This window comes from Eleutherodactylus coqui, chromosome 6 (assembly GCF_035609145.1).
Source record: "Eleutherodactylus coqui strain aEleCoq1 chromosome 6, aEleCoq1.hap1, whole genome shotgun sequence".
Taxonomy (NCBI): Eukaryota; Metazoa; Chordata; class Amphibia; order Anura; family Eleutherodactylidae; genus Eleutherodactylus; species Eleutherodactylus coqui.
Genome location: NC_089842.1, coordinates 191,555,445 through 191,567,971, shown reverse-complemented (window position 1 = coordinate 191,567,971; position 12,527 = coordinate 191,555,445). Strand labels below are relative to the sequence as shown.

Below are 12,527 nucleotides of genomic sequence, written 5' to 3'. Positions count from 1 at the left end.
TCTGATGTACTGTTAATACTACAATTTTTGTGGGCCCTCGCCTACAGTGTAATCAAATTAATTTTTAGCCCACCTGCATTACAGCTGACGTTACATCAGCTGTGTTGGGCAATGCAATGGGATATTTTTATGTACCGCCGGTGGCTTCCTGGCACCCACCCATGCTGTGGGTCCACAGGGAGTTGTAAATGCATCTGTTTCCACTCCTAAAGAACCCCAGTCTGACTGGGGCATGCAGTGTGGGCCGAAGCCCACCTGCATTAAACATGACATTACTACCTCAGCTGTGATGGGCAATGCAATGGGATATTTTTATGTACCGCCGGTGGGTTCCAGGGAGCCACCCATGCTGTGGGTCCACAGGGAGTTGTAAATGCATCTGTGTCCATTTCTAAAGAACCCCAGTCTGACTGGGGCATGCAGTGTGGGCCGAAGCCCACCTGCATTTCATCTGACGTTAGCTCTGCTGTCCAGGGCACTGCAATGGTATACATTTATGTACAGCGGGTGGGTTCCAGGGAGCCACCCATGCTGTGGGGGCACACAGAATTCCCATTGCGGAGTTGTACCTGCCTGTGACTATTTATAAAAAACCGCGGTCTGACTGGGGCATGCAGACACCTTGACAGAATGAATAGTGTGTGGCATATAGGTTCCCCATTGCTATGCCCACGTGTGCAGCTCCAGATGGAGGTGGCACAGGATTGGATTTCTCATTGCTTCTGTACAGCATTGTGGACTATCGCCCCGCCCCTTTTAAAGAGGGTCGCTGCCTTGCCGTGCCAACCCTCTGCAGTGTGTGCCTGCGGTTCCTCTGGCAGACGCACTTATAAATAGACATGTGTGGCGTGGCATGAGGGCAGCTGAAGGCTGCGCAGGGACACTTTGGTGTGCGCTGTGGACACTGGGTCGTGCGGGGGGGGGGGGGGTGTTGGGCAGCATGTAACCCACGAGAAGTGGCAGCGGAGTGTCATGCAGGCAGTGATTGTGCTTTGTTGGAGGTAGTGTGGTGCTTAGCTAAGGTATCCATTGCTAATGAGGGCTTTTCAGAAGTAAAAGTTGTTGGGGGGGGGGCCCACTCTTGCCGCTATTGTGGCTTAATAGTGGGACCTGTGAACTTGAGATGCAGCCCAACATGTAGCCCCTCGCCTGCCCTATCCGTTGCTGCGTCGTTTCCATCACTTTCTTGAATTGCCCAGATTTTCACAAATGAAAACCTTAGCGAGCATCGGCGATATACAAAAATGCTCGGGTCGCCCATTGACTTCAATGGGGTTCGTTATTCGAAACGAACCCTCGAGCATTGCGAAAAGTTCGTCTCGAGTAACGAGCACCCGAGCATTTTGGTGCTCGCTCATCTCTAGTAGGTACTAAACACTGCATATTGGAACCTGGTATTCTGGAGATGTTCTGACCCAGTTATCTAACCTTGACAAAAAATTGCTCCATCCATCAATGTTACCATTTTTCCAGCTTCCAAGAAATCATCTTCAAGAATGGACTGTTCCAATATATCACACCCCTTGCTTGGTATGTCATGATGTTATATTCACTTCACCTATTAGGGATTTTTAGGTCATGACCGAGTGGTGTACACCCACTTCATATAGATCTACACAGCCAATATTGAACTTATTGATGGCTGCAGGTAAACTTTGGCCTTTGGGAAGAATACGCATAGCAGTGAACTGCCTGTCACCACACACAACAGTCGTGTGGTCTACCTCTACGCCACTACTGGAACATGCCAGGATTTTTTTGCATAAATCAATAAGCAATAAAAAAATACAAAAAACTGTGTGCCTTTATATAAAGTCAGAGTCACTAGAAGGAAGAGTGTGGGCTCATAGCAGACTATAGGAACTACATACAATTCAGATCCATAATTCGTCCGTACCCAAGAGACCTTAGAAAGACTAAAAAAGTATAGGAAAAGGATGTTAATAGGAGAGGATTTTGAACAATACTTAATATTCTTTAGTAATTTTTGTAGTGTTTTGGGGTTTGCTCTTTTTAACTACATAATGTAAATATCATCCCAATGCATTGCAAACATTACAGGAATATGATGAACTTCTAGTGTATTTACTTTAATGCCATAATCTAGCATCTGTAAATAGACACTTTTCTGCTGTGCTCATGATCTAAAGCCTCTGACTGAATGACCCTCACACAAAATTTCTCCCAAGGGACTACCCCTTAATGAAGCAATGGTGACACACATCGCTCCACTAACACGGGACCCTTGTACCTCTGTTTTAAAGCTCCGAAAACACATGCAAGCAATTAGAGAGGTCCAAGGGGGAGAAGACGCCAGTGAGGCCGTTATGCTAACCCTGTCTTGAGCTTTGATATGTTAATCATGGTGCTGACAGATGCCGGGTGATGGATCACAATTCTTCATATCTCAAAAATATCCTGGTGTGTGATCACAACACTCCGCAAACCCACACATTGTCTGCTTTTGTTTTTCAGTCCACAGCAATTATTTTACAACAGAAAGTAACAAGAAACTGAGAAAGTAGTACAAGTTCCTCCGACTGCACACATCCTATTTTAAATTATTTTGTTCTAAAGGTAGAAACTGATTGTAGCTCATTGAACTATTTCTACTACTAGCTGTGATGAACTTAGAGTATAAGACAGTTCAAGTTTAACAAAGATAACCATAGAGGTACTAATAATGTGGTGCGTCTAGCCAATATCAATTTGTCAAGGAATAAACTATCAAAATTCACCATGTGTTTTGCGCAGCAAGGTCAGGTGGTAACTGATAAGGAAATGTTATTGTCTTGCCCCCCCCCCCCCCCCCCCCGCGCCTGCCTCCCCACTCCTTCAATTTTGAAATTATTAAAAAAAAAAAAAAAAAAAAAAAAAGCATAGACCCCGGCACCCCCTAGCAAGAAGGAGGCATGGGTATCCTGGTCCTGTTCCTGCTCGTAGTATAGCACACACGACTATGATGGAGACGGCGTGACACAGGTAGCAGTTATGGTGGACGCTGAACAGCGAGTAGTGGGAGACATGGTACAGCATGTATGACATTCCGGTCAGCTCTCCTGTTCTCCCTGTGCTGGCAGCTCCCCTAGGCTGCGCTTCGCCGTTCTGAGAACCAGTGGAGACCCCGGCTCCCTGCCCTGGCCGGCCACCAGGCTGCCTTTGAAGTTGGAGAAGTGGTTGCTAAAGCAGCACTTGTTTTCTATCCCATGGCCGCTGCTAGTCCCGGGGCTGAGGTGGCGGCTACAGCGACTGGTGGCGGAACTGTCAGTGAGACTGTATATGAGGGAGCGAGCAGAAATACATGGGGCAGAAGTGGCGGAGAGTGAGAGGACCGGACGGCAGGCAGAACCACAGCTTAGCTGTCACCCCCCTCAGTGATAGCACCCGGGGTGGCCAGCACCTGCCGCACTCCCCTTCCTATGCCACTGTTAACACCACAATCAATTTTAATAATCAGTCCATTACTTCATGCTGAGAATTTCTGGGGTAGGATCATTACCTTAACTAGTTACATTGTTGCAATGCTGTTGGATTAATAAGAATGTATCTCAAAACACTATCAACTTGTATATTAAATCAAAGTATTCCCATTAAACTAAATTGTTATAATTCTGGATCAAGTCTCAGTCTCATTTTACCAAGTCTACTAAGTGCAGGGTCTATTATGCACGGAGTGGGCTTTTTCCCCCCTTTATTATTAAAAAGAGAAGACTGCCCTTTCATGATTGGAGCATGTGAAAATTAGACACACAACCCCACAGTACTAAGCAAGTAAGTTTTTTATGGTTCATTAGAATGGGAAAAAAAGCAACTTGAGCATTTCTGAACTATATGAAGTCTAAAAGGTATCACTAATGCTGCATAGGATACAACAAGACTATGCCTTGTGGTAGGCACTATAGGATTAATATTTCTGCATCAAAGCACTATTACTTTGCATATACAAACAGGGGTACCAGTACTGCATGGATTCAAAGGCAGGCACTGATACTATGGGGGCTCGACAGGGAATTGTGGCTAGTGGCAGAATAGGAAAAGTGCACAGAGATGAGTTATGGTTTGAAGAAGTCTTCATGACAGTCTGGACCCAGATAGTGAATAGAGGAAGTGAATGATTCCAATCACAGGAGAGGTCGCCTGTGATCACTGGAGGTGAAAGTATTCTAAATCTGCATCATGTGAGGTAACTGCACCATTATCATGATCACTGTGTAGAATGGTATTTGATTATTTCATGGTGACTTCATTATTTAGAGGTACACTAGAGCTGAGACATTGTATCCAAGCCTAGTGTCCATGGTCTAAAAGTTGTCTTATTCTGTCTCTGATGCAAGTATTGAATACATCTATTCTTTTTTGGAAGGAAAGAGGGAGGCAATACACCTACCATCATCCCTGGCTGCTACTAAACTTAAAAGACCCAGCAATGTAGCAGAAAGCTCTTTGCGGCAGCCATAAAGAATAGTTGGGGGGGGGGGCCCAAGTTGAGCTTTCACACCAGGGCCCAGGAGCCATTTAGCTACGCTCTTGGCAGCGTGAATTGATGAACTCTGTTAGGTGTCAACAGTCCAGACTAGTAGTGGTGTAACAAAGCATTGGTGTGGAATGTCCTCTAATGCCTGTAGATGTATGCCATGGCGAATTGCTGCTGCTCTGAAGTCCAAAGAAGGTCCATTACACTATTAGATGAGTCTTTGATTAAAAAAAGGCCCTGGGCAACAAGATAAGCCCCATAATCCCTACTTGCGATACAATGCCAAATTATACTTCTATACAGTGCTCACACAATATACAAAGAACACTAATATATAGTACCTACATGTCACTGTCAAATTTCCCACATGCCATTACCATTTAATATCCAAATGAAACTAATTAAGTGTGCATATAATACTACCATACATTGTGAACCAATGATATCAAAGTGTTTTTTGGTTCAGGGCAGTAATCCTTTACTCTACTCCGATTGCTTCAGGGTTCCCAAAGGAAATAGCCACCATGGGCTTTGCACAGTTTTCCACACCATAAAAATGTTCCAGAATTTAGTAGCAGTGGCATTATGAGTAAGGGCAGGCTTACACAAGCGTAATATCACCACGTATTACACTTGAGGTACACATGCGTAATATGCGGTGAATGGAGTCACTGAAAGTACCTTAATTTTCATTGACCCAGTCACACTAGATGTTTTTATTGATTACTAGCGTACCCGTCGCGCGTTGCTGCGAAGACAGACAGACATACATACATTCGTTTTTATATATCTAGATGACGGCAGCAGCGACCACTGAGGTTTTGTAGGCCGCTGCTTCCCCCTTGCAGGCTGAATAAAATAGCCGTTGTGTGGAACATCCAATTTATCCGGCTGCTGTGGCTTCTTGGGAAGATAGCCTAGTACATGTTTGCCCACTTCCAACTCCAATGGAGACTGACTGTAAATGGCTGGCGTGCTGTAGTATTTATGGTTCCAAGCTGTACGTGTCATTGCATACAGTCTGTCTATCTATCTATCTATCAGGGTTATTGCATACAGTCTATCTATCTATCTATCTATGACATCAGGAAATGAGAGAATTAGATTCCGTACGTAAAATTTGAACGCTAATTCTTTGGCGCTTTGAATTGAATAATCGAGTTGGGACCCATTAACTTTTCCTATTTATGACATAATCAATGCTCGAGCCAAATTTCAAGTTTCTATGACATTGGGAAATGAGAGAATTAAATTCCGTACATAAAATTTGGACGCTAATTCTTTTGCGCTTAGAATTGAATAATCGAGTTGGGATGAGACATAAGGCCTTGCCCATAAGCATTCCCCAACCTCCAAGAACTGAACCTACCTACCTGAATGAGATTTTGTAGGCCGCTGCAATAAAATAGCCGTTGGGTGGAACATACAATTTATCCGGCTGCTGTGGCTTCTTAGGAAGATATCCTAGTACTTGTTTACCCACTTCCAACTCCAATGGTAATTGGCTGGCGTGCTCTAGTGGTTCCAAGCTGTACGTGTCATAATAGAGCCTTAATGACATCACAATGCAGCTTATGAGAACATGTTGGGGCATGTTCGCGCGTTGCTGCGAAGACAGACATACATACATACTACGTTTTTATATATCTAGATGACGGCAGCAGCGACCACTGAGGTTTACCGCTGGGGTATGTCACTCTTATTACTAATGGGGGGAGTGTCACTATTATTACTGCTGTGGGATGTCACTATTATCGCTGGGGTGAAGGTGTCACTATTACCGCTGGGGTATGTGTACATGTGGCAGAAATGGGCAGGGCTCTTTCAGAATAGACCGGGTGCAGATTTTGACTGCTTTTTAGATGCGGAAATGCTGCAGAATTTTCCACAGAAATCTCCGCTGAGCACATTCTGCAGTATTTCCGCGTCCAAAAAGCAGTCAGAATCTGCACCCGGTCTATTCTGAAACAGCCTTGTCCTTTTTAGAACGACGGGGGTAAAATCATACGTTGTGATAAGCCCCGCCCCCTGACGTGTTGGCACTTTGCGATACATAAGTGGGTTTTGGGTTGTAGTTTGGGCACTCGGTCCCTAAAAGGTTCGCCATCACTGGCCTAGTACATGTTTGCCCACTTCCAACTGACTGTAAATGGCTGGCGTGCTCTAGTATTTATGGTTTCAAGCTGTACGTGTCATTGCATACAGTCTATCTATCTATCTATCTATCAGGGTTATTGCATACAGTCTATCTATCTATCTATCTATCTATCTATCTATCTATGACATCAGGAAATGAGAGAATTAGATTTTGTAGGCCGCTGCTTCCCCCTTGCGGGCTGAATAAAATAGCCGTTGGGTGGAACATACAATTTATCCGGCTGCTGTGGCTTCTTAGGAAGATATCCTAGTACTTGTTTACCCACTTCCAACTCCAATGGTAATTGGCTGGCGTGCTCTAGTGGTTCCAAGCTGTACGTGTCATAATAGAGCCTTAATGACATCACAATGCAGCTTTATAGAACATGTTGGGGCATGTTCAAGGGCGTCCGATGTTGATGACATCAGTGATGACATCACAATAGCAGGTGGCTTACTTATTCGATCTACGTGGGGGGGGGGGCGTAACTTTCGACGACGCTCGCGCGCCATTTATCGTAGGATATTTGTACTATGCCTATAATCTTCCCAGGAGTGTACTCAACAACTTCCCAAAGTTTCATGGCGATCGGATGAATGGTGTAGTAGCGCATAAAGGACAAACACGCACGCACGCACGCACGCACGCAGACAGACATACATTCAATCTATATATATAAAATTGAATGTATGTCTGTCTGCGTGCGTGCGTGCGTGCGTGCGTGTCTGCGTGCGTGTCTGTTTGTCCTTTATGCGCTACTACACCATTCATCCGATCGCCATGAAACTTTGGGAAGTTGTTAAGTACACTCCTGGGAAGATTATAGGCATAGTACAAATATCCTACGATAAATGGCTCGCGAGCGTCGTTGACAGTTACGCCCCCCCCCCCCGCGTAGATCGAATAAGTAAGCCACCTGCTATTGTGATGTCATCACTGATGTCATCAACATCGGACGCCCTTGAACATGCCCCAACATGTTCTATAAAGCTGCATTGTGATGTCATTAAGGCTGTCAGTTCTATGGCGACATGTAAAGAAATTGACTTTGAAAACCAATATGCGTGTTCAACTACAAAATGATGCATCCGCCGAACGCTTTGCAAAACAATTGCTGGATATTGGAAATGGGAAAATGCCTATCGACAGATCTACACAATGTATCACATTGCCAACAAACTTTGGAAAGATGACATCAACCAAAGACGAATTGATCCAAAAGGTGTTCCCAAATATTGCGCGGAATTACCAAAATCATCAGTGGCTCAGCGCACGAGCTATATTAGCAGCTACCAACAACGATGTCAATGCCATCAATTTCAGCATTCAAAACGGAATACCAGGCGAAGCGACAACGTATAAATCCATCGATACTGTGATGAATCAAGATGAAGCTGTCAATTACCCAATGGAATTCTTGAATTCACTCGATTTTCCAGGTATGCCACCGCATATTTTAACATTGAAAATAGGCGTGCCTATCATTCTTCTCCGAAACATCCATCCACCAGACTTTGCAACGGTACAAGACTTTCAGTGAAAAAGATGATGAACAATGTCACCGAAGCTACAATTCTGAATGGGAAATTCAAGGGGAAGATGTTCTGTTGCCACGGATTCCAATCATCCCAACAGATATGCCATTTGAATTCAAACGTTTACCGTTTCCGGTGCGACTCGCTTTTGCAATGACCATCAACAGAGCACAAGGACAATCGCTGCAAGTGTGTGGGCTAGATTTGGAGAGTCTTCGCAGCAACGCGCGACGGGTACGCTATTATGACACGTACAGCTTGGAACCACTAGAGCACGCCAGCCAATTACCATTGGAGTTGGAAGTGGGTAAACAAGTACTAGGATATCTTCCTAAGAAGCCACAGTAGCTGGATAAATTGGATGTTCCACCCAATGGCTATTTTATTCAGCCCGCAAGGGGGAAGCAGCGGCCTACAAAATCTCATTCAGGTAGGTAGGTTCAGTTCTTGGAGGTTGGGGAATGCTTATGGGCAAGGCCTTATGTCTCATCCCAACTCGATTATTCAATTCTAAGCGCAAAAGAATTAGCATCCAAATTTTATGTACGGAATTTAATTCTCTCATTTCCTGATGTCATAGATAGATAGATAGATAGATAGATAGATAGATAGATAGATAGATAGATAGACTGTATGCAATAACCCAGATAGATAGATAGATAGATAGATAGATAGACTGTATGCAATAACCCAGATAGATAGATAGATAGATAGATAGATAGACTGTATGCAATAACCCAGATAGATAGATAGATAGATAGATAGATAGATAGATAGATAGATAGACTGTATGCAATAACCCTGATAGATAGATAGATAGATAGATAGATAGATAGATAGACTGTATGCAATAACCCAGACAGATAGATAGATAGATAGACTGTATGCAATAACCCTGATAGATAGATAGATAGATAGATAGATAGATAGATAGATAGATAGATAGATAGACTGTATGCAATAACCCTGATAGATAGATAGATAGATAGATAGATAGATAGATAGACTGTATGCAATGACACGTACAGCTTGGAACCATAAATACTAGAGCACGCCAGCCATTTACAGTCAGTCTCCATTGGAGTTGGAAGTGGGCAAACATGTACTAGGCTATCTTCCCAAGAAGCCACAGCAGCCGGATAAATTGGATGTTCCACACAACGGCTATTTTATTCAGCCTGCAAGGGGGAAGCAGCGGCCTACAAAACCTCAGTGGTCGCTGCTGCCGTCATCTAGATATATAAAAACGAATGTATGTATGTATGTCTGTCTTCGCAGCAACGCGCGACGGGTACGCTAGTTTTATATATATAGATAACACGCGCATAAAAAACAAAACATGTATTAGGTGTGATAGAGCCCTATTCTCTATTGGCATGTAATACATGCTGTACATATGCACTTACATTGTGTATGTGTGGAATTTATGCGCAACGAAGCTAAGAGAGTGAAAAATTAAAAAAAAAAAAAAGTCACACTGCACATGCCAGCGTGCGTGAGATATGCTGTCATGCACAGTGCAAAATCGCTGCACTATGCAGTGATAAGTCACCTCACCGCTGGCGTTATACATGCAGAGTTTTACTAATACGCTCGTGTGAGACGGCCTTTAGGATAATGCATCATGTTTATGCATCATGGGAGTCTTAAAAGTAACTGAGCGCATTGGAAACACGATCGGGTGAAATAAAGTTTAAAAAAGATTTGTATTACAATTTAAAAAAAAAATAAAATAAAAACACTGGATCTCACACTTTAGGTTAAAAGTTGAAATAAGTCTTTGAAGATAGTAACTTTAAAGCACGTGGTATAGTATCCCTACTGGTAGTGGAAGTTGCAGCCTTCGCAGTCAGAAACCTATGCCATGCTCAAAACATCAAGAAACTAAATAGAAATGTCTCAGCGCTGCAGCGTGGAATGTGCTGCTACATGCGCTCTATGAGAACATAAAATACTGACAGATTACGAATTTAAGAACAAAAAACTGAAAAAACATGGGTGTGTATTTAGAGATGTGGTTGAATTGGCATCTATGCAATCCAATTTTGGATTCAATGTTTCCTAGGGGGCTTTCTCTTTCTGTGATTATACAATACTGCCACCTGCTTGCTAGAGCAGTACTGCAGTATGGGACATGCTGGAGAGGCCCCCGACAACAGAGCGGCCAGTAATATACAGTAGGAATACCCTGACAGATGTCTTCTGACATCGGAGCTGTACAGCCTTCAATCAGAATGTCTTCAGACGTCAGACAGTGGATTGTAAAGAGTTAAAACAAGCATGCTGTCATATACCAGTGCTGATTGCTTTACATCATTTTTTGCTGGCCCTATGCAACATATGTAGCACTATTAGTGCAACTGCTCTGAGAACCGCGAACCAACATCGCACTTGTAAACCTGCGATTTTTGCCTGCAATTGCAATGCGTTTTTAAAGTAAAAAAAAAACACCAAAAAACAAACAAAAAAACTTTGCTGCACTTGCGATTTTCAGACGCCTGAAAATCGCATGTTTTTTCAATAGTAAAAACGAAAAAAAAAAAATCAAAAAAAAAAATCACAACACACTCACATGAAAATCGCACTCGCATGTGAGGGCAATGTGATTTTTTTGCAGGCTTCCATAGGAAATAATGGGCGATTCTTAAACAAGAATCGCTCAAAAATATTACATGCAATTTTTTTTTTTCCATGAACCATTGGTCCGAGAGACACACCGCTCATGTAAACAAACAGATTTAAATGAACGCGTTCTTTTCATGTGCAAATCCCATCCATATTGCAGTCCAATGGAACCCTAGTGTGAAAATCACTTTTGTGAATGCATCCCAAGTTTTGTTTTGAATTTGCACAATGGATGCCACATTCTTTGTTGTATTATAGTTATGCTAGAATTTTTTTCCTTTTGTGTAGAATATATATATGCCTGCAGTGGAATCCGACCCTGCCTGCAGCCGAGGACCTTGTGGGTCTTCTACTTACCTGTCCGGGCCTTCATTTTCTTCCCTGCGGTTGTGTGCAGAAGCACTGGCCGATGCGCCGCCGGACATGTGCAGTGGAGGGTTTTTTGTTTGTTTGTTTTTTTAATTCCTGATTTCCCGCAGAATCTGTGGCCTGTCCGCATGGCTTCCATCGACTTCAACGGAAGCGGTTTGCGCAGGATCCCCACTGAAATGGAGCATGCTGCGATTTTTTTCTGGACCAAAAGATCAGTAAATCAAATCCACATGCTTTATTTCATTTGCAGACGCCCGGATTGATTTGTGGATCTTCCATGCAGATTACACAAATCAGATCCGCCCATGGACATCGGGCCTAAAAGGTTTTTAATTCTGCTTTTGGATACTTTTTTGCTTTGTATGTGGTTAATACATTTTTCATAGTTGGTACTTGGAAGTGCAGCACCCTTTCTTTGATGGGTCTTTTTTCCCCACTGCATTTATGTGCTGTGGACACATTGTGGGAGCAACGCCATTTTAATTAGTGGTACCCTTCCAATTTTTATGCATTCAGCTCTCCTTTGCAGATCTGTGTGTCTCCAAGGCTACGGACTACAAAGAAATCCAATGTAGTCTGCTCCTACAATCTTCCTAGCCATCCTTCCATCAGTCACCTATTTGTTGCTAAAGTACAATAGCATATTTTTTTAGGTGCGTTAGAGGGAAAAAGTGCTACAGAAGTTTACATGCTCTTTAATCACCAAACCCAGGATTATTACAGCTAATGCAGCCTGCGTCGCAGGACTTCCATATTCTAGACCAAAAACAAAAAACATAGTGTAAAAAACAAACCATCCCCGCTCTCCCCGGCCACCCCCCGAATCTTTGGGCACGAGCGGGCATGTACTCGAAAATGGCAATACTCGCTCGAGTAATTTGCCTTAGCGAGTACGCTCGTTCATCTCCAATAGTAATCCTTTAGACCGCTAAAAATGATATATACTGGCTTGGAACAGGTTTGACCGAAGGTGAATAAAGAATTGTGTAAATGGTCACCTTTTTTGCTTTGGTCTTCTTCTCATAAGACTCAGATAGCGGCTTTTTCTTCTGCTTAAGACTGGCTTTACCAAACAGGTCTTCAAATTCTTTGGTGTCTGCAATTTCTGGCTCCTTCAGTGAATCCCATAAGGAAGGCTTGGCACTAGACATACAAGATAAGACACATGATATCACAGGTTTGACAATGTCATATTTAATCTTAAACTTTGCTCTTCCCAACCAAATATGTCATCAGTGAAGCTATAAAACAAACACTTTGTGATAGAAATATTATACCCAATTTAAAATGCCTATTTTAAAACCAATTAATTATACTGTATTTTTTCAGCCCTGCACCATATATTACTTAGATATTTTCTACATTTAGAAATATCCAAACATAT

At 43.0% G+C, this 12,527-nt stretch overlaps 1 protein-coding gene across 3 annotated transcripts in view; it reads right to left on the bottom strand.

Moving 5' to 3' along the window:
* FMN1 (formin 1) overlaps window positions 1-12,527 on the bottom strand; it is a 374,657-nt gene that overhangs the window by 165,937 nt on the left and 196,193 nt on the right. For all 3 annotated transcript variants that reach the window (XM_066608501.1, XM_066608502.1, XM_066608503.1), the window contains one exon: window positions 12,142-12,286. In XM_066608501.1, coding sequence (XP_066464598.1) covers window positions 12,142-12,286 — 145 coding nt within the window. The remainder of the gene's footprint in view (window positions 1-12,141; window positions 12,287-12,527) is intronic.